Source organism: Lathyrus oleraceus, chromosome 1 (genome assembly GCF_024323335.1).
Source record: "Lathyrus oleraceus cultivar Zhongwan6 chromosome 1, CAAS_Psat_ZW6_1.0, whole genome shotgun sequence".
NCBI classification, from domain to species: Eukaryota; Viridiplantae; Streptophyta; class Magnoliopsida; order Fabales; family Fabaceae; genus Lathyrus; species Lathyrus oleraceus.
Window position 1 is genome coordinate 452,161,428 of NC_066579.1, and position 23,031 is coordinate 452,184,458.

Genomic DNA, 23,031 nt, shown 5'->3' on the forward strand with positions numbered 1-23,031 from the left:
ATTGTGGGTGACCCCATATCCTTGAATTCTATATGCTGTATAATTATCTGTGAATTTTGGAAGTTCATAAACCCGATTCCATACTTCACCTGGTGATAATCGACGGGGACGAAAATCTGTTACTCGCTCGTCTTTTTTGAAATCATTCTTGTTTCTTCTATACATATGATGTTCTTGTAGGAATTTGCGGTGACAGTCAAACTACAAACTCCCCCCCCCCCTTTTTCCAACGTAAACGCCTTGGTGTATTCCATGTAATGAGGACAACCAATTTTTCCATGAGTACCCCAACTAGACAACATGCCATATGCGTGAAAGTCGTTAATAGTCCACATCAAGTTAGCTCGCAAAATAAAGTTTTGTTTACATGATATATCATAAGCGCATTCTCCAATCTACAACCTTTTCAAATCATCAATTAAAGGTTTTAAATACACATTGATTCCGTCTTTGGACTCGACGGTACTGGAATGACGCAAGTCAAAAATCTGTAAATTTTTGTGATGCACATCTCAGGAGGGAGGTAGTAAGGGGTTACAATAACTGAAAAACAAGAATATCCACGTCCCGACGCTTGGACATATGGAGTAAAACCATCAGAGCATAACCCAAGCCTCACATTTTTAGGTTCTGCAGCAAACTCAGTACGTATATGATCAAAGTGCTTCCATGCTTCGCGTAACATACCAATATCTTTATATACAATATATTTATCTTATTAGTAAATTTTAATATTTATTCACTAATTTAGTTTATGTAAAAAGTAATATTTTAATGATTTGTATATAATGATATTTCAATTATTTATTTTATTGAAAATTATTTATCTAGATTAATTTTAATTATTGATGTATTGATATGTTATGATATTTCATGAATTTAATAATTAACAGAAACGTTAATATTATATTTGTTATTATTTTACTAATTTATGAATTTTATAATATTGTAATGTGATTATTTTAATGAATAGTTATTTAATAATAAATAAATATATAGATAATTTAATTAGATTAAATATTAGAATTGAAGGGATATGAGTTGGAAATTAAATGAGTCAAACCTATAAACCGATTAACTAAGAAATAAATATAAAAAAAAACTAAACCTATTTTTATATAAAAGTGAAATTGATGAGCTACAATGTATGTGATGCTCCTAGAAAGTTGTGATTAAGCCGTACAACTATTCATTACGGTCGGTAGAGACAACTTTGATTCTAGAATCAAATCAATTGTCTGAATAATATTTTCCATTTCGTCTCATATTTTAGTAAGTTATTACTATCAATTATTAGGTTAAATATTTATATTCACTTTATTTTTCAGACATTCTTTTAACTTATTTAAAAGATCGCTTTCTCGTTCGATTAACTTTGCTATTTAATTTGTATCTTCATCACAGTAAGTCTGATTTACGCGAAACCAATGTCAAAACGACAGGATGAACGTAACTGATATTTTCATAAAGTTTGAATTCTTTTTTGGGATAATTTTATTTATCTAATTTCAAAATCGATATTTTAAGTGTATTTTAATATGGTATTTTTAAATATGTATTCATAAATGCTCGAAAACAAAACAATTGGAAGATGATGAGTCAAAAGAGTGAAAATTATGAAATGTGGACTCGAACCAATATGTGGACGCATGATAAATATATGATCTTGCTCAAGGTGATATTTAAATGCGGTTAGAAAGACTAGTGTCTAAGGTAAGGGCACTTCCCCATATTTATTATAACGAAACTAATAGTTAGGTATTATAGAATAAAACCATATAATGCATAATTGTTCTAAAGAGAGAATTGATATATAATTATATTCGATATAAAGACTAGTTTTATATATTGTATTTTTTTGGTATGATTATGTAATGAGGATGAATCTTTGTTGTGTTTGTGATGGTTATTATTATGGGTGATTGTGATCTGAATTGATTATGGTTGGAGATGAATGATTATGTGAAATAAACTTTAAGATGATGTACTTAATGATGTGATACTATATGGTTGTATGATTGCCTAATTGGCGGGATTTTCATTTGAATAATCATGATATGGCATGGGCATCTCTGTGTGGTGCCTTAGTGTCGGGTTATCTTCCCCATTGTTATGGGATGAATTCTATGTGGTGCCTTATTGGCGAGCTGATTATAATCGAATCATTTAGATTTAGGAGCATGCATATTCACACATTAAGATAATTGTAGAATATGGTTGGAGATACAAGCGAAGTTGTATACAACCAAAGATTTCATTTAACTATTTATTTTTTTCTTATGTTTTTAAGGCCCCTGTGATTTACTATATTTAGTAAATGTTTAAATTTTCAATATATATATATATATATATATATATATATATATATATATATATATATATATATATATATATATATATATATATATATATATATAATTCCATCTTTGATAATAAGTTTATTTTAATATGTTTTTGTTAAAGAAAAAAAGTATTTGTTTTTCACGTAAAAATTATCTTACTAAAGCATTTATTTCATATATAATTATTTTATATAAATTTGATATTAAAAATTTGTGATACTATTGATTTAATAGGATTTATTTTAAGCTTACTTGAGTTGTAAATTTAACGACATTATTCATTTGAGATCATAGTACATAGAGGAAGTGCGACTTCCTTTTATTCGTTGTTATAAATTTAAATGATTAATATAAATAATTTTTCTACATCACTATAAAATACACAATGGGTATCAAACTTAAAATACATAATATAGAAAATGAACCCATTTTTGTTATCAATATAAATTTCATGTTGTAAGAGGAAAATTGTTACAACTCTAATGATGTTTTTATAGAGTTTTTTCTAACAAGGGAATTTTGTAATTGCATTAGATATTTATCTTTATAAAAAGAAAATTCCTAGAAATATTTATTTAGATATTTTATATAAAAATGATTTTATTTTTATAATAAATGATTCGATATCATTTACAGAGGATTACATAATACAATTTTAAACTATAAAAAAATATAAAATTTAATTCACTCGGCATTAACATATATGGCACGCCGGAAACATAAGCGAATCTGGGATGAAATAGTGCGCACAGGACCTTTGAGAGAAAATCTTTTTATTACGAATAGGGAATAAAAAAAACTCTTTTACAGGGGGTTAAAACGAATCTGGCTTACATAGCATAGTGTGTTATGTATTTAACTCATATTTAAAATAGCCTGAGTTACCATGCTCATATGGTAAAACATTGCAATAAAGGATTTTCCCAAGGAAAAAAAGTGAGATGAACCATAATGAAATTAGTCTAGTAATTAGTTTTAGTAAAGAAGAGACTTCTTCCTCTAGTACACATATAAACATTTGTCTAGATAAATTTAACATATTATAAAATTGATAGATTATTATCTCTTTAAAGAGTGTGATATGAGTGAATAAGAGGAAAATGAATTTTTGTCGTTAATTTTTGATGCGTTCACGTACTCACTACTTTAGTAACGGTTTGATTATAATCACACACTTTATAAAATTCAAGATTTATTATTCTATTATATTTCAAAAAGTCTAGTATTAAATCAGAACCATTTGATTTTTATCATGAAAAGTTTGACAGCCTGAATTCAGTAATAAAATACTACAAATATGAGTTCACGTGAATATTATTTTATAATTAAGAAATATTACAACATAATACATAAGTCATAAACAAATGATGATTAAATAATGAAGCACTTAGAATGGTTCTTGGCCTGGAATGTTGCCAGGAGGATAATAATTGCAAGTAATAAATGTGCCTCCATTATCACATTTTACTTTGCCACATCCAACACGTAATGAATCATTCCAAATCACCTGAGTATAATGAAGACATTCACCATCGATGCATTTGTTATGATAATGATCAAAGTGAGGTTGTTCATCCACCCACAATTTCACTGCTTCCGCACCACTTATGTAGCCATTGCTAATGGCAAGATTCTCACCATAGTGTCCACCATTACCACCCGAGGGAATCACTTTACAATCCTTGCGTTGATTAGCATAGTTTTGTGCAAAAGCTGCAATTTTGTTGTCCCAAACAAGATTTGGAATGTTAAAACCTTCAATAGCTGATCTTGCTGCATTGTGCGGTTTCAGATAATCGGCTGGTGAGTCTTGGGCGTTTGTAATGTTACTACAACTCACAATGAGTATCAAACTTAAAATACACAATATAGAAAATGAACCCATTTTTGTTATCAATATAAATTTTTTTGTTGTAAGATGAAAATTGTTTCAACTCTAGTATTGTTTTTATAGAGATTTTTTAACATTGAAATTTGGTAATTGCAACAGATATTTATCTTTATTAAAATATTAAAATATAAATTATTTTAAATTATATAAAATTCTTTAAAGATTAAAATATTAATTCATTTAAAATCAATCTTTATCAACTTAAAATCAAACACATAGGATCCAGATCACCAGTTTATCTCTTGGTGTTGATTAAGGTATTTAATTTTACTGATATGGACTATTAAACAAAAAGGAAATGCCACCTAAAAGTAAAAGTGAATATTATGCCCTGTTTTGTTATAAAATTGACAATAAATTATTTATAAAAAATATTTTATTTATTTTAAAATTTTAACAATAATGATTATAGAGAACTGATGATAAATGGTTCAATGGTATGTTGAACTGTAATTCTTTTTGTCAAAACATGTTACTCGATAGGAATAAGGAAGTGTCAAACCACCTAGTGTGTTAAGTTGTGTTAGTGTGTCGAAGTGTCGAAGAATGTTGCTTCACACATGATTTCGACTTAGGCTTATTTTAGTAGTGTTAGCTATTTTGGACTTTAATAGTTTTGGGATTTGACTTGAGGTCCAAGTTAACCTAAATCTATAAATAGATGGAGTAACCCTTATTTTTGTAATGAAGTGAATAAAGTATTTATAACATTGTATTCACAGTATTTTGCAGTTGCATAGTGAATAAGAAGTTTTCCACAGTTTGTGGGCAGAGAGAAACTCTGCAGAATTTAATTATTCTTCTCCTTCATCGTTCTTTACACTCTTTCTTTCTCCATTGTTCTTTTCTTTTCATTGTTATTATGTGGGTGATAACAATCATGTTCATCAAAATTGATTGAAATTGTCATTAGATTTTGGTGGATTTCCAACATATGGTATCAGGAGCTCTATTTTAATCGATTCGTGGGAAGAAAATCACCATGGCAATGAATCATCCAAACAGGCATTTTCCTGAAAAATATTCTGATTCTCAAGAACAACAATGATGAGAATTGGTGCAAGAAGATAAAGATTGTGTTTTGTTATCAAGATCTTTGGGATCTTGGGAAGGAAGGAGTAACAACGCATGCAGAAAACGCGACAAATCAAGAAAAGGATGAACATAAAGAATTGAATAAGAAAGATTATAAATCTCTCTTTATAATCCATAAATGTGTTTATACATATAACTTTGAAAAGGGTAGCGATGTATAGTCAGCGAAAGAAGCATGGGAAATTCTGGAGAAATCGTTTGGTGGTGCGGGGAAGGTGAAAGAGGCGAGGTTACAAACTCACAAAAGAACGTATGAATAACTTCGGATGGAAGACAATGAAAGCATTACTGATTTTTCACCAAGGTTACGAAACTGGTGAATCAAATGAAGATATGTGGAGAAGTGTTGACATCAAGATCTGTTGTTGGAAAGATGTTGAGGTCGTTGGCTCCAAAGTTCGACCACGTGATAGTAGCCATAGAAGAGTCGAAGGATTTGTCAAAATTTACCAAGGAAGAGCTTCAAGGGACGCTTGAACCTCATGAAGAAAGAATGGATGAAAGAGCTGCAGGAAATTCGAAGAGTGATATGGCTTTGCAGGCTCAATCAGCAAAAGAAAAAAAGGCAAAGGAAGCTGGAATGGCAACAAAGGCATAGGAGGTTACAACAATTCGAATGGTCGAAATCAGCAAGAAGGAAACTGGTTGAATCAGAGAAAACCCTGGAACCAAGGCAACCAAAGAGGTGGTGTTATAGGTAGAGGAAGAGGTGGTGGTCAAAAGCCATTGAAGAGTCGCATTCAGTGTTACAATTGTCAAAGGTGTGGTCACTATTCTAGTGATTATCCAGAAAAGCAGAAGAATCAAGAAACTAATGCAAAGCTGGCGAAACATGAAGAAGAAAAGACGTTGATGATGGTTACAACAAAAGATGAAGAGAGATTCAAGGACCAATGGTATTTGGACTCAGGATGCTCATCACACATGTCTGGAAGGAAAGATTGGTTTGTCAACATAAATCCCTCAATGAAGAACATGGTCAAATTTGCAAATGACAACACTCTAGCAACTGAAGGTGTTGATGATGTTCTGATTATGAGGAAAGATGGAAAGAGGTCAATAATTTCAAATGTGTTGTACATACAAGGCATGAAGAGAAATTTACTCAGCATAGGGCAGTTAGTCGAAAAGAAGTACAAGGTGTCGATCAAAGACAAGATGATGAGAGTTCTCGACTCAAATGGAAGGTTGATCTTGAAGGCTCCAATATCTCATAATAGAACCTTCAAGATTGAGCTTAATGTGATGGAGCATAAGTGCCTTGCAATAGTAGTCACTAGAGATGATATGGCATTATAGACTTGGCCATCTCAATTTCAAATACATCAGAGATTTGAAGAAAAAAAATGGTTTTAGGATTACCAGAAATCGACATTCCAAACTAAGTGTGTGAAGAATGCGTGTAAGCGAAGCAACATAAGAACAACTTCAGTACGAATGCAGGAAGCAGGTCAGAGGCAATTCTTGAAGTCATATACTCTGATGTATGTGGCCCTCTTCAGGTGGATTCTATTGGATGTAACAAATACTTTGTTACATTCATTGATGATTTCAGTCGAAAAATATGATCTTAACTGATCAAGAAGAAAAGTGAAGTGATCGAGGTATTTGCCAAGTTTAAATCTACGGTAGAAAGACAGAACGATCGAAAGATAAAGATTTTGAGGACTGATGGTGGTGAAGAATATGTGTCAAAATATTTCAATGCATTATGTGTGAAATAAGGGATTGTGCATGACGTGGTGCCACCCTACACTCCACAGCAGAATGGAGTCCCAGAAAGGAATAATAGAACCATTATGAATATGGTTAGAAGTATGTTGAAAGGCAAGCATTTATCAAACAATTATGGGAAGAAGTTGTGTCGACTGCGACATATATCCTGAACAGATGTTCGACGAAGAAGCTAGAAGGAATCACTTCAGAAAAATGTTGGCCTGGTGTCAAGCCTAGCTTGAGTCATCTAAAGGTGTTTTACTTATACTATGCCTCTATGTCGATGACCTGTTGATAACAGGTAGCTGCAAGAAGGAGATCGGAGACTTCAAAGGTGATCTCAACAAGGAATTCGAAATGTCAAATTTGGGTGGCATTTCGTATTTCATTGGCATCTAATTCTACAAGAGTGGTAGAGGTTTGATGATGCATCAAAGAAGGTATGCGGGCGAAATACTCAAGAGATTTGAGATGCAAGATTGCTACCTAACTTCGACTCCAGCCGAGCCCAGATTACAATTGTAGAAAGATTCAGATGAAGATGATGTTGACCGAACCCAATATAGAAGACTTATTGGGTCACTTCGATACCTTTGTCATACAAGGCCTGGCTTAGCATATAGTGTAGGTATGGTGAGTAGGTTAATGCAGAAGTCAAAGATATCACATCTAGCAATGGTGAAGAGGATACTAAGGTATCTGAAAGGAACTCTCGACTATGGCATTTTATTTCTTACTATCGATGAAGGAAAAGAATTCAAATTAGTAGGATACACCGACTCAAGTTGGTGTAATGCTAAGGATCGAAAATCCACAACTGGCTATGTCTTTATGCTAGGTGGTGCACCAATTGCTTAGAGTTCGAGAAAGGAACCATTAGTGGCATTATCGTTGTGCGAAGCAGAATACATAACTGCTTCTCTTTGTGCATGTCAAGAAATGTGGATGGTGAATCTGGTCGAAGAGAAAATCAAAATGCATATGACTTAAGCGTCTATGCCATAATCAATAATCTTCATTCTTAGCTACTAGACACTTGGTCCTATGCATTAACATATCATCTAGACCAATCATATATACATTTCTAATCCTAGAACCCTTAAACACAATTTCCTTACTAGTCTTATGCTCAAATACACAATTAAGAGTACAAAAAACAACAAAATACCCTTTTGTCACATAATTGGCTAATACTTAGAAAGTTGTGTTTAAGCCATTCCACTAATACCTAGAAATTTACCTTTCATACTGTCTCCATGCGTGACGTGACCACTTTCCTTCTCATCAAACTTGATGAACATGGAAGATTCTCCGGTCATGTTTCTTGAACATCTGCTCACTAGAAATCATAATCTTTTTGAGGAGGCAAGACTTTCCTGTGACAAATCAAGTAGATAATTTAGGTCCCCAACCAATGGGTCCTTTAGGGTTAGTTGAGTTAAATTTAGGAATCCATGGCATTTTACCATTAAGAATTTGAATGTTCCTAACATGACAAAGAGGCCAAATGTGACCCTTATCTCCATAACAATGGAAAATAACTTTAGATGAAATAGTTCTTCTCTTTCTCCTAGTGACATGAGGGTTTTTGTTAAAAACCTTCCCTCTTTCACACAAAGAACTAGAAGAAGTATTAGACTGTGAGGTAACACGTGTTAATTGTCCCTTAAGAGTTTCAATTTCAAGTTTTAAAATTGGACACTCAACACATTACACAACTTATATCTTTTGTATGCTTTGACATTTGATTTTTTTTGTTAGAAGCATATCATTTTATTTCCTTTACACCATTACTACTTGAATTTTGTTTTCATACATTTCCTTTTCTCCCCTACTTTATTTTGGAAATACTCTTGCATCTTTAAGTGTTCTCCTATCTTTAAAATAAAGTGAGAAGCATATTTTTTTAAAAAAAATCATCTAAGGGTTGTAACGTTTATAGAACAAAACTTTTCATATTAGGCTCAACAGGATCGTCAAAGGATCACACACTCGCATTTTTAAGTGTTCTCTTGTTTTTTATTAAAGTAATTTTCACTCAAAATAAGCATTGTCTTAATCATATCCATAACTTCACACCCATCAAGTAATAGCAAGACTGATGAAAAATATAAATAGTTATCATGCATGTTCGCTCTCATTATTTATGTAAAACATGAGAATGTACATATCTCACATTGACATGTTTTCACTAGACAATAATAAAATCAAACTTTCTGTAAGCAACAAATTCATAGTGAAGCTCTAGTTCACGGATAGTCAAACATTGATCGTGAATGAAGCATTTAAAAAAAGAAAAATAAATCATTTCACGTCATTTGTTTTTTATCTTTGTAATTCACCTAACTTTTGTGATTCCCGTGCATTTTGACTTTTCAGATTATCATCTAAGTCATCTGATGACATACCTTGAAGTTTACAAAATATTTCAAAAGTTGAACAAACTTTTCTAGGCGCACCGCTCATCTTCGTCTAACCCACAAAACCTTTCTTCTCCATGAAATAACTTATCATTGAAATTTCACTACTACAAATAATATATTTCCTAATAAAAGTTTACCTCTGTTATCCAGCAAAGGGTAAAAGTATTCAAAGGAAATACCTTTGAATCCCAACAACTGTATTTTAGGACATCTTATTTTATTTTTATTTTTTATGACCTATTACATCAGTTGAGCTGGAAGTCGATAGGAAAAGTATTTAGAGGACACACATTTAATTTCCATTAACATCATTTTAGAATCTTTTATATTTTATTTTTGTTTATGACCTATTATCCCAGTTAAGTTGGCAACCAAGTGGGAAAGTTTTGATCAATCCCCTTTCAAATTCCAAGAACTGTATTTTAGCATATTTTATTTTATTTATTATTTTTTATTTATGACATATTACCTCGTTTGAGCTTGGGACCGAAAGGAAAACTTTTGTTCGACTTGACAAAAATATTATGTAACAAATAGTTAACACACATTTACAAAGTAACAACGAGCAAGATATTGGCAACTCAATAATCTACATGAAACATTTGTTATCCCTGTGAAACTTTAGCCATCTATTTAGAACGTGAATGTCACAACAATTCATCTTGAATGCAAAATACTGAAATTCAAACCTAACGTAATGAAAGTGGTTACATGAATTACAACACTGTTCTCTAGGATGGATTGCAAGAGCAGGAAAAATTTCAAGGTTGGTTCCTTAATGTAATATTTTCTCTTATAATTTTGTTTATTTTTTGTTGTTGTTGTTGTTGTTGTTTATTTAACGATACTTATGATTTAACGATACTTATAATTTTGTTTATTTTTGTTGTTGTTGTTGCTGTTTATGATATTTAGTGTTTAAATATTTTATTGATTTTGTTTTTTTTTGTTGAGATTTAATGTTTAACTATTTTATTTATTTTGTTGTTGTTGATGGTAATGATGAGGGTGAGGAAGATTCATAATTTTTGCAGATTGAAACAGAAAAATTAGGTTAAAACAAAAATTATTGCGTAGTTTTGAAAATAAAAAAATGTTATTATTGGAGATCAAACCCATAACCAATTCCACATTTCCTCTAGATTAGCAGTTCAACCAAGAAGAAAAGTACTTCAATTTCCATGACACTCTTCTTTACCCCGACCACCAAACCAATCTCAAATCCTTTTTCCAACCAAAATACAATCACTTATTCATAATAATGTCTTCTCTCGGTTAAGCTCGACTAGAATATTGATCAACTTGCACTACTAGAATAAGTCATTTTAGCCTCCTAGTTTAGAGTCGGCCACCGACACGGACACTATTAGTGTCGGCTAAGCCTACACTAACGGACTCTATCTAGGTACATCTTTTAAGACAAGTTATTTTTTTTATCAGTGTCGGCAAAACCGACACTACTTGTTATGTTACCTTTGAAGAATGTTTGATTAATTTATTTAGAGTCGGTGAGACCGACTCTATCTAGTAGCATTATTTTTTAATTAGTATTTATTTACTTAGAGTCCGCTGAGCCGACTCTATTCTTATAACATATACATTTTCCATTTATTTATCTATAATATATATATATATATATATATATATATAATATATATATATATATATATATATATATATATATATATATATATATATATATATATATATATATATATATATTATATATATATATATATATATATATATATATATATATATATATATATATATATATAAGGTTTAAGTATTTTATTTATTAATTAGAGTCCGCTTGGCGGACTCTATGGAATTTTCTATTTCGGACCAAAAATTGCGCGACAGCTTATTTCCCTCTTTCCTTTTCCCTCGTCATTTTTCACTCTCCCTCCATTTCATTTCACAAAACGAAAACCCTAATTCCATGCTAAATCGTGAATCCCTTTTTTCCCTATTTCGTGAACCGATTCGTGAATGCCTAATCCATGAATCCATTGAAGAATCCCTAATTCAAAATCCCTCGTTAAAGGGTTTCTGAATCATCAAAGGTAATGCATATTCATCTCAAGTGATTTCCATGGAGTTTTGGTTTAATGAGTATGAGATAGTCATATGTTTTATGTTTTCTGAATGTAGGTTTTCCAGAACTATCGACTTTGTGGATGCTGGAATCAACTTTTCTTTGCAAGTTTAGTATTGTTTCCAAATATGTTTAAAGTCTCCTTTAAGTCTGAAACTACAAAAATCAAATTATTTGCTAATTGGTTTTCTGAATGTAGGTTTTCAAGAATGCTCATCTTACTTAGTGGAGGCAGTAAGCAGTTGTTGAATGCAAGTTAATTTGGAACCGAAGCACTATATCATCCGGGATTTTGCAAAGACAACTCTTTCTCAAGGTTAGTCATCCCTATGTTAATTTGGAACCAGACTGAACTGTTAGTGTTTGCAATAGTTAGTGTTTGCATCAGTTAGTATTTCTGAAGGTTGGGGTTATAATTTATTTTGAAGGAAATGTTTTTTCTGGACTCAAATTTATTAATTGTTTGCATCAGTAGTGAAAGTTGTGTTTGTGAAAGCTGTATAGTTTCTATGATACTCCTGTTATGAACATATGTGTGGTGTTAAATGTGATTTTGATTGCTCTGCTATATAGTTTCTACCTGTGTTTGTGAAAGCTGTATAGTTTCTACTTGTATCTTATAAGCATCACTTATTTTAAACTAAGTAAATTAAATCCAAGATTTTGAATATAAATAAATGGAAAATATAATTTATGTAATAACCAAAATACTTTTAAATGTTTAAAATTTGTTGCAACATACGCATTGTGTGATGAGTGTTAGGGATTCATGATCATGTAATCGTGGATGTAAACTACCTCCCATCGTTTAAGGAAGTACCGGATGACATCTCTATCCCTGCCTTCTGGGCGGCCATCAGAAATAAGTTTGACAGTATGGTTTCTAAACAAGCACGTGCTTGAATGAACATCACGACTTTGACAAGAAATTTTGCCCGTGATTACATCAAACCTTTGATCAGGCACCGGATCTTATCATGACAAAAATGAGGTCGAATAATTTTACTGTTGCAATGTTTGAAGTTTGAAATACTTAACACTTTAGTTATTATACAATTATTTGGAATAAGTGAAGCTGTTGAGAATTATTTATGAATTGATTTTGTGGTTATGAGGAGGCTATGGAATTTCCTAAGTTCTGCTTAATTATTTCTTATGGGGTCAAACTAAAAGAGCTGAAAAAGTTTGTGCTGGTTTAGATTTGTTTTTGTGGAACCAAGGTTTCTGGTATGTTGATGATATTGATGCATGTTTTCATCCTTCCTCTTATCTTGAATGTCCTTCATGTGGTTCTCTTGATGATGTTGCCTCCGAGTAATTTCCAGTTGTTGCATTGTGTATTGATGATGCGGCTGCTTGAGTGCTTTATAGATGAACTCATATCTGTAGTTTAGTTTCCCTTTTGTTGCTTGATGTATGTCCTCTAATGCTCTAGATTGTCCTGTTCTTGATGAGATATTTGCTGTTGAGCCTTCCTTGCTTCAGGCTGAAGGTGATGTTTTCATTGTGCCACCTGATTTGGCTGTTGTGCTTCTTGAATTATCTGCTGTGCCTGCATTCCATAACTGATTTCTGATGTGAGTTGCAGTGCCAGTATCAGCCATTTGTAACAATCTGTGTGTCTGCTATATATTTGTGACCTGATTATTAGTGCTTGTTTTCTAACTGTTGTTGATGTGTCTTAGTTAGTGCTTTGCTTGCTTCTAGTGACTGCAATTGAGAAGTGTTCCTTTGTTCTGTCTTGTGTTGTTGTCCTGTTGTGCTAGCAGTTCATCCATATTTTTGAAATCAATATGTTTCTCGATTCCCCGAGTTAGCTTCACGTGTTTCTGATTTCTCCATTCCTACTGTCTTGTTTGTCTTGTGCTTCCTTGTGTTTTAATGGATGATTGGATGTTAAATTTCCATTTTCCTTGCAAATAAGATATTCTGTTATACCCTGCTTGTGAAGCATAGTGAAATGGATAATTGGATGTTACTTTTAGAATTATAATCAATCCTTCACCATTCAAATTTAACTTTTAGAAGTGCCAATTTATTTCAAATCATATCATTGTATAGTGTGATAAACCTCTTTCAAGGTGTTTTCATAAGGCTTGACATGCTTCTACGAGAGAACACTCTTTATTTATGAAAGAGTTCCAAATCCACACATACTTTACCATCATAATTTGATTTCAATCACTTTGGTTGAATGTTATTTGAACTATATTGTGCAATATAGTTTAATTCTTTATAGGTTCTCTAATTTTATATCAACTAACATTCAAGTACTCGTCAAAATACACATACATTTCACATACATTTCGATAAAATTATTTTATACTATAAATGTCTGATCAATAAACTTAATTAATTTAGAGAGAAACCCTGATAGCCCTAAGAGTTTTAAGAGTGTGTTTTTCTTAATAAATGACATGTACTCCGTCAAAATACACATATATTTTAATAAAATAATGTTACACTGTAAGTGCATGTTCAATAAACTTAACTAATTTATAGAGAAATGTTGGTCTTAGGAGTTAGCCTGATGGTGAATGAGATCGAGTTTTAAAAATGTGTTCCTCTTAAGGTCTCATATTCAAATTCCAATAGATATTAGTAATTTTCTCAGAATAAGTGTTGGATCTTTTATCTTTGGAATAACATTGTAAATAATCATAATCTATTTTGTTTCTTCTTTTTGCACTGTACGGCTCTGTTTGCGTAGACGGTTTGGTTATAGTTACCGTTAGTTTTTGTCGGCACCGTTAACTCTAATTGTTATAAGAGAATTGTTTGATTGTGGTTACCACTTGTTTAAACTCATAGTTCGAGCTAAGTGTATGATTTACAAATTTTTGAACTTTATTTTGATTTCGAACACGCATTGGCTATGTTGTGTTTTTCTCTTTTCGGTTTCCCTTGGATTGCGAATTGGTTATGTTGTAAATGAAATTCTAGCATCGGGATATAACCTTTCACCTTTGTGGCATTTGATTCGCATAGATTTTGTTTATATTTCGAATTAAGTTCTATTTTGTTGTTGTGATTGTCCCAGTGTTGTGTTTTTTTTCTGGTTTCGAGGCGGTTGCTTTGTGTATCGGCTACCTTATGCGTTTTGGTTGCGTATGTTTGTAGGTAGAAGTTTTGTTTTGGTTTGTATGTTGATTTGTGTTGGCATGGTAATAATTTGGTACTACTGTACATGACAGTCTATATAGTGACTACATACTGCAAGTTGTTAGTTATTTCCATTAACATGTAGTTTTGGTTCGGTTTACATTAAAAAATAAACTAAGAATTAAGGCTTACATTGTTTTAGTTAGATTTCAGGAAGTGAGTACAATAGCTTATTGGATTTGTTAAAATATACAGCAGTTTAATAGATTTATAAATCTGTGCAGCAATTTTGTTTACGGTCTGAAATAATAATGTACAATAGTATTAAAATTTGGTATGTTCGTCATGTTTAATTTTTGAACCACTGAAAATAAAATAAAAATCCCTTGGAATACATGTATTCTATTCTCTCCTAATACCCATTAGGAAGTTATCTGATTTTCTCCTAATACCCATTAGGAACTTATCAGCCATTCATTTTTGTCTAATATATGTTTTAATTTTCAGTGGTTGACGAGTTAATTGTTTGCCTTATAGAAAATGGATCGTACTTGGATGTACGATAGAGTATATTCCAATAGACACGGATTGAAAGAAGAGTATGTTCGCGGGGTTAAAGACTTCGTAAAGAGGGCTTTGAAACAACCTATTTGTAAATCTGAGGGAGGGATAAGGTGTCCGTGTATAAATTGCAAGTGTCTCAAGATAAGAACACCAACTAATGTTAGACTTCACTTGTATCGAGATGGATTTCAACCAGACTATTGGATTTGGACTCAACATGGAGAAGTAGAGCTCAATGTTAATACAAGGAATGATTCAAATAGTAGTGAGCATGTGCATCATGATGACCAAATTGAGGCAATGAATCAGATGGTGTATGATGCTTTTAGGCCTTATGGAGTATTCTCTCACGTGAATGATAACATAGAAGTTGAGGAATATACGGAGGATGAGTTTCCCAACGAAGATGCCAAACGATTTTATGACAAGTTGATATCTTTCAACAATCCCATTTATGAGGGAGCTACCCAATCAATATTATCAATATCTACTCAACTTCTTGAAATTAGGTCTAATTGGCATGTACCACAAAAAGGTTTAGATTTTGTTGCACAAATGCTTAAAAGTGTATGTCCAGTTCAAAAATGCTTGCCCGAGAACTATTACCAAGCAACACAGTTGGTATCTAAGTTAGGGCTAAAGGTTGAGAAGATTGATTGTTGTAAGAATGGTTGTATGTTATATTACAAGGATGATAGCAATCTATCAGAGTGCAAATTTTGTAATGCTCCTAGGTTCATTCCTCGCAAGACTGGCATGGGAAAGTACAAAGATATCCCAGTGAAGAGAATGTTCTACTTCCCAATCATTCCCAGATTACAAAGATTGTATGCATCAACTGAGTCGGCAAGTGAAATGAGATGGCATCACATGAACAAAAATAGTTCCAACATCCTTCGCCACCCGTCAGATGGAAAAGCATGGAAACATTTTGATAGTGTATATCCTGACTTTTCTAGGGAACCCAGAAATGTAAGGTTGGGTCTCTGTTCAGATGGTTTTACTCCTTACATTCAAGCGTCTGCTTCTCCATACTCATGTTGGCCAATAATAGTTACTCCGTATAATCTCCCCCCTGAAATGTGCATGACCAAACCATACTTATTTTTGGCATGCCTCATACCCGGACCTAAAAACCCTAAATTAAAGATAGATGTCTACTTGCAACCATTGATTGATGATCTACATCGATTGTGGTCCAATGGAATATTGACCTATGATATATCTACAAAACAAAACTTCATCATGAAAGCCTGCTTGATGTGGACAATTAATGATTTTCCAGCCTATGGTATGTTATCTGGATGGGGAACACAAGGTAAATTGGCATGCCCTCATTGTATGGAACACACTGATGCTTTCACCTTGAAAAGTGGCCATAAGAATTCCTGGTTTGACTGTCATCGTCGTTTCTTGCCATCTAATCACTCCTTCAGAAGGAGTAAAAGAAGTTTCCTAAAAAATAGGGTTGTGACCAATGAGCCACCTCCCATTTCCACAGGGAAAGATATATGGGCGGTAATAAGTAATTTTCCAAAAGTTACTGAAATTGGATGGGAGGCGAAATGGAAAGAATTCGAAGGGTATGGAGTGGATCACAATTGGAAAAAGCGAAGTATTTTTTGGGATCTCCCATATTGGAAGGATAACTTGTTAAGGCATAACCTCGATGTGATGCACATAGAAAAAAACGTCTTCGATAATATATTTAATACTGTCATGAATGTTAAGGATAAAACAAAGGATAATGAAAAGGCAAGAGAAGACTTGGCTAAATTATGCTTTCGCGGGGACTTGGAGCTCCAACCCTTAGAAAACGGAAAGAATGGTAAACCAAAGGCTAGTTACACTCTAACCAAATCTGAAGCCAAGTTGGTTTGTAAATGGCTTAAGGAATTGAGAATGCCAGATGGCTATGCTTCAAACCTCAGTAGGTGTGCCAATGTAGAAAAGGGCACGGTGCATGGGATGAAGAGCCATGATTGTCATGTTTTCATGGAACGTTTACTCCCAATTGCATTCCATTCATTGCCAGATTTGGTTTGGAAACCATTAACTGAGCTAAGTCGATTCTTTAAAGATCTTTGTTGCAATACATTGAGGATGGACGACTTAATTAAGTTGGATGAGAATATTCCAATTATCATATGCAAGTTGGAAAGGATTTTTCCACCAAGTTTCTTTGACTCAATGGAGCATCTTCCAATCCATCTTGCCAAAGAAGCAATTCTAGGTGGTCCAGTACAGTACCGATGGATGTATCCATTCGAAAGGTAATTGTTGTGGTTGATTTTATTAAGTTATTGCATGTTTATCATAAATTAATAAACGTGGAATGATTGAATGTGCAGATTTATGGGAGTCTCAAAGAGGGCAGTGACAAATAAGGCTAGAGTTGAAGGTTCCATATGCAGTGATTATATACATCGCGAGACAAATTACTTTTGCTCTCATTATTTCAACTCTTTCCGTTTGTTGCCAACCATAAATCTTAGTAACAAACCTCATTTAGACAATGATGACATTCTACCTACAATGTCCATTCTACAAAGTGGCGGTCGACCAAGTGGGAAGTCACAGAAATATTTTCTATCTGATAAGGAATGGAAGTCTTCACATGTGCATGTCTTGATAAATTGTGATGAGGTTAAACCATATCTTGAGTAAGTGTGCATCATAATATATTCAATCAAATTATTGATGCATATCATAATAGATATTTACTTATGAATCGTGTGATTTATTTCAGCATATTCTTAGAGAACCACTCTCTAGATATAGAAGATTCATCTGGGCGCATACATATAGAGTTTCCCATATGGCTGAAGAAATATGTAAATGAGGAGACAAATGGAGTTACTAACCAATATTGATCAACTTGGCCTAGCTCGACTAGAATATTGATCAACTTGGCCTAGCAAGCCTTGCTTTTAGGATATAGATCTTGACAAGGTTTTGTGTGTTGCTAGATGGTTTTTTAGTCCTTTTCATTTGTTTTGGATAAATGTACAAGTAAAAAGTAAAAACATGTGTTATCACTTTCCATTGATAAATCAGGGATTTTTATATTGATTACTTGTAAATTAAATAACAAGTACCTATCTATTTTACATAATTTTGTCACTTATTAACTACCTCGCACACCCGTTCGAAGTAAAATTCCAATTTTAACTGAGGCAAAACATATTCCCATAGTATTGATGGTGTACACGAGAGTTGTCAAAAAAATTAATTTTAAAGATTTTTACGAAAAAATTAAGAAACTTATAAATACTTTTTAAAAAATGTCATTTTTATACAAGTTTTTGATGACATTTTAAATGGATTTTGAGTAGTTTTAATCGGAATATTACTTTCGCATAAATTTTAAAGAGAATACATTTTGTTTAAGACACAATTCTCTCTTTTAATTCATTAAATAATTAAAGTATTTGGTTTATGTAAAGATCCCATATGAAATTTGTTCAAATGATCCTAAAAAAATAATTGTCACTTATATAAATAACTTTAAAAAAAATAATTTGATGAAATTTTAAAAAGTGTTTTAATTTGACCATAAAAAATATAATAATTTGGAAATAATATAAATATTTATAAAGTATTCAAAATCATTAACTTTTAAGAATTTATATACAAAAATTTAAGAATTTATATATATATATATATATATATATATATATATATATATATATATATATATATATATATATATATATATATATATATATATATATATATATATATATATATATATATATATATATATATATATATATATATATATATATATATATATATATATATATATATAAAAGAAATAATTCACTTTTTAGATTTATTAAATAATTAGAGTATTTAGTCTATCTAAAGATCACACACATAATTTGTTCAATGATTCTAAAAAAATGAATTGTTTCATATATAAAATACTTTTAAAAAACTGTCATTTTGATACAAGTTTTTGATGACATTATAAATGGATTATGTGCAATTTTTGCATAGATTTCAAATGGAATGTTATTTTCGCATAGATTTTAAAGTGAATACATTTTGTCTTAAAAAAAACCCTCTTTGTCAGTTATAAAAACAATACTACATTTATTTATTCTGGGTTTTTCATATGATAGGGTTGTTACATCTAAGATCAAACAAATCATTATACAAAATAATGAATCACTCAGTATGGCCTCTCGCCAATATAGTTGCCGGGAGGATCATAATTGCAAGTAATAAAAGTTCCTCCATTTTCACATTTCACTTTAGCACATCCAATTCTCACTGTGTTTTTCCAAACAACTTGTGTATAATGGCCACACATTTGACCAGCAGCACATGAATTACTATTATAATCATAGTAGGGTTTCTCACCAACCCACATCGTCACAGCATCTGTGCCAAACATCTCACCGCCGCTCATCGCGATATTTTCTCCGTAACGGTCAGAACCGGAGTGGACCAACTGACAATCCTTCCGTTGATTAGCATAGTTATTTGCAAAAGCAGCAACCTTGTTGTCCCAAACAAGATTTGGAATTTTCACTTTGGTAATCGCCAATCTTGCTGCGTTGTGTCCTCTTAGATAGTCTGCTGGAGAATCTTGTGCTTGTACAACGTGAGTGCCTATAATGATTATTAAGCTGAAGACACATAATACATAAAATGAACTCATTTTGCTACTCAATTTCTAAATGCTCAATGGAAGTGTATGTATTTGGTGAAAATTGTTGAGCTCTTTTGATGTATTTATATAGATTTTTTAACATGGAAATTTGGTAATTTAAAAATATAACTTTCTTTACAAAAAGAAAGTTGCGACCATAGCTAAAAAAACCTATGTATTTAGAAGCCTTTTTTAATAAATTTGATTTCACTTTATGATAATTTAATGAGTTAATAGTATTTGTGTCCCTGGTATATAAGCCACTTTTGATATTCTTTGACCTTGGGAAAAATTACTCGGCAAAAATGTATATGTGATGCTCTGATTGAATTTTCTTTTTTAATTCCATATAAGCTGATCTGGATTTACTAATTTTTATTTTAAATTATTTTTATTTTTACATAATATTCATTTTTATTTATTTATTTTAATCTTGTTAAAATTATGAAGAGATTAATTGCTATCGGTGTAAAAAGTTTTACACCGTCGGTTCATCACCATCACCCGTTTGTATTACTTTATAGATTTTTAAAATAAAAGTCAAACTTCTTTTAATATCCAACGTCTATAATTAACTGACGGTGTAAAACCTTTTTACAATGTCAGTGTATTTCAATTAATCTCAATTATAAAACATACATAAAATCAACTAAAATAAAGATTTTGATTGGTTGTATGGATAATGTTGTTTTAAGTTACACTAGCTTTAACCTGTTACTAAATAATTACTCACTAGTATGAAAGAATTATTTCATAACGGTTGAAAAAAGGATACCATCATGCACTACTTAGAGACAAAAATTAGTGAGAGAATTAATAACTCAATGTGATTATGGGGGATTTAGTGACGGAATGTTGTATATTTCATAAAATTTAAATGAATAAATATTAGCGATGAAATTTATGACGAAACTAATTTTGTCAAAAAGAATTTTTCACAAATTTCCTCATAAATATTAGAAATATAATTAAATTAAAATTTTCAATCTCCCTCTCACATCTCCCTCTCATTCCAAACTAATTTATATTTCCCTCTCATTCTAACAATTTTAATTTCAATCTAATAGTATTTTATAAAATTTTAAAAAGTAGTATATTATCCACTTTTATTTTCAATTTTTATTTGTGAGTACCATATAAATTTAATTTATTATTTATAACTTTTTTATAATTTAATTAATATTTATAACGTAATATAATATCTAAATATTTCAATAATTAATATGTATAATCTAATACAACGTAATCAATCATAATTTAACACATTGAGCTATATGTAATAATTAAAATGCCTTAAAGTATATTATATTAAAGTGATACATAAACTTATAAAAAAATGTAATACTGTATTACAGTAATGTATTAAGGTAATATAGTATAGTAATATATAATTTAATATTACATAGCTGTCAATTTGAAGAAAAAACTGTAATGACAGTAAGTAATGTAATATGTAGAGACTCCACATGTTAATTCAGCCCTCTTCACAACTTCAATGCTGGAAGGTTCTTTTCTTCAGTTTCAGGTTTTTGGTTTTATTCTTATTTGTATAACAAAATTCGATGTTGGTTTGGTTTAGGCTACACTATTGTCTATAAGTATTATTTGGTCTGTTAATAAGCATTATAATTTATAGGTCATTTTCTCTCTTGTTTTGATATAATTTATAGGTTATTTTCATCGAAATTGTTTGATGTATTAGGGTTGTGTTTAGGATAGTTTGTTTTTGAAAGATGTGATAAAGTACATATTGGATTAATTATTTTGTTTCATTATAATATGAAGAGTTCAACAAGTAAAGGCATTAGGTTTTTTCAACGAATCTTCTTTTCTATGCTTGCAGTGTATATGTTGGAAGTAATATGGGGTAGAGAGGATCCATGGAACTTCTTTTCAACTGTGGTATTATTTTTGGTAGTTGGAAAGCCACTTTTTAGTAATGGAGGAACATTGAGCAGGAGAGAACCACATTTTTTGGGAGCAATTTTTTTATTTATGGAGAAATTTCTCTTGTATTTTGTTGTTTTGAGAATTCGTATTTAATTGTAAACTTAGTTTTAATAGCAATGTTAATATTAATGATTTTTTTTTTATTTTAATGATGCACGAATGATAATTATAGATTTAATTCAAAAAAATATTCATATAATGTTTTTATATGATTTCTATTTTTGTTTAAGGTAATATATGTATTTATAAAGAAATTTCGAGAGAATTTGAAAATGTATTAAATTAGGGAGAAAATTTGAAATTTGTCATTAAATTAGTGAGGGAAATTGAAAATTGTCGTTAATTAGTGAGGAAATTGATATTCTTCACTAATTAGTGACGAAATCTTTCATAATGCATATTATAGTTTTGTTCAATTGTTAGTGACAAATGTTTAATTTGTGACGGTTTTATATCGTCACAAATTGGATGGATTACAATTTTCTTTTTCTAATATCTTGCAACAGCGAAATTAGGTAAAAATATTAGATCGTCGCAAATTCCGTCACTTGTTTGTGATGGAATTCTAATAATTTTATGACGAAATTCTACCCTCTCTAAATTTGATTTTTTTTTAGTAGTGACACTTGACCAACAATTGTGAGGCAAAAGGTGGTTTTATGTATGATACATCTACCACGGTCGTGCACCCGTGATTATAAGCTATGTAGCGCGCTACCTATCACAATAGTTACTTTAAACAACCGTTGTGATATTCTTAACGCATAACATTTAACAACGGTTGGTATAAACAACCGTTGTGATATATACACTAAGTTTATTATAAATTATCTGGAATGTCTATTTCGCCAATGACGTGAGGGCCAAACAAGTCTAAATGAAAAAGTTCAAGAAATTTTGATATCGAAATACCTCTCTTTGGTTTAAACTACACTCTTGTTTGCTTTTCCATTTGGCAAGCATCACATAATTTATCTTTTAAAAACATTCTTTTAGGAAGATCAACTACTACATTTTTGGATGTTATTTTATTTAGCAAATCAAAATGATCATGACTTAAGTGTCTATGCCATAATCAATAATCTTCATTCTTAGCTACTAAACACTTAGTCTCATGCATTGACACATCATATAGATCAAGCATATATACATTTTCAATCCTACAACCCTTAAACACAAGCTGCTTACTA

The 23,031-nt window shown here is 31.2% G+C and overlaps 3 protein-coding genes across 3 annotated transcripts; 1 reads left to right on the forward strand and 2 right to left on the reverse strand.

Moving 5' to 3' along the window:
* Positions 1–3,708: 3,708 nt before the first annotated feature.
* LOC127083471 (basic form of pathogenesis-related protein 1-like) lies at positions 3,709–4,227 on the reverse strand. The gene has a single exon (XM_051023789.1). The coding sequence runs from the start codon at positions 4,225–4,227 to the stop codon at positions 3,730–3,732; it is 498 nt and encodes a 165-aa protein (XP_050879746.1). The 3' UTR covers positions 3,709–3,729.
* Positions 4,228–15,207: 10,980 nt separating this feature from the next.
* LOC127115282 (uncharacterized) lies at positions 15,208–18,104 on the forward strand. The gene is made up of 3 exons (XM_051046861.1): positions 15,208–17,504; positions 17,583–17,894; positions 17,981–18,104. Exons 1-3 carry the CDS (start codon positions 15,208–15,210, stop codon positions 18,102–18,104), a joined length of 2,733 nt encoding a protein of 910 aa, XP_050902818.1.
* Positions 18,105–19,309: 1,205 nt separating this feature from the next.
* On the reverse strand, positions 19,310–19,939 carry LOC127083480 (pathogenesis-related protein PR-1 type). The gene has a single exon (XM_051023800.1). It carries the CDS (start codon positions 19,898–19,900, stop codon positions 19,409–19,411), a length of 492 nt encoding a protein of 163 aa, XP_050879757.1. The 5' UTR covers positions 19,901–19,939; the 3' UTR covers positions 19,310–19,408.
* Between the last annotated feature and the right edge of the window lie 3,092 nt (positions 19,940–23,031).

Coding starts and splice junctions, on each gene's coding strand:
- LOC127083471 (XM_051023789.1), bottom strand. CDS start 4,227: ATGGGTTCATTTTCTATATTGTGTATTTTAAGTTTGATACTCATTGTG.
- LOC127115282 (XM_051046861.1), top strand. CDS start 15,208: ATGGATCGTACTTGGATGTACGATAGAGTATATTCCAATAGACACGGA. Junction 17,505..17,582: donor TGGATGTATCCATTCGAAAG/GTAATTGTTGTG, acceptor TTGAATGTGCAG/ATTTATGGGAGTCTCAAAGA. Junction 17,895..17,980: donor GAGGTTAAACCATATCTTGA/GTAAGTGTGCAT, acceptor GATTTATTTCAG/CATATTCTTAGAGAACCACT.
- LOC127083480 (XM_051023800.1), bottom strand. CDS start 19,900: ATGAGTTCATTTTATGTATTATGTGTCTTCAGCTTAATAATCATTATA.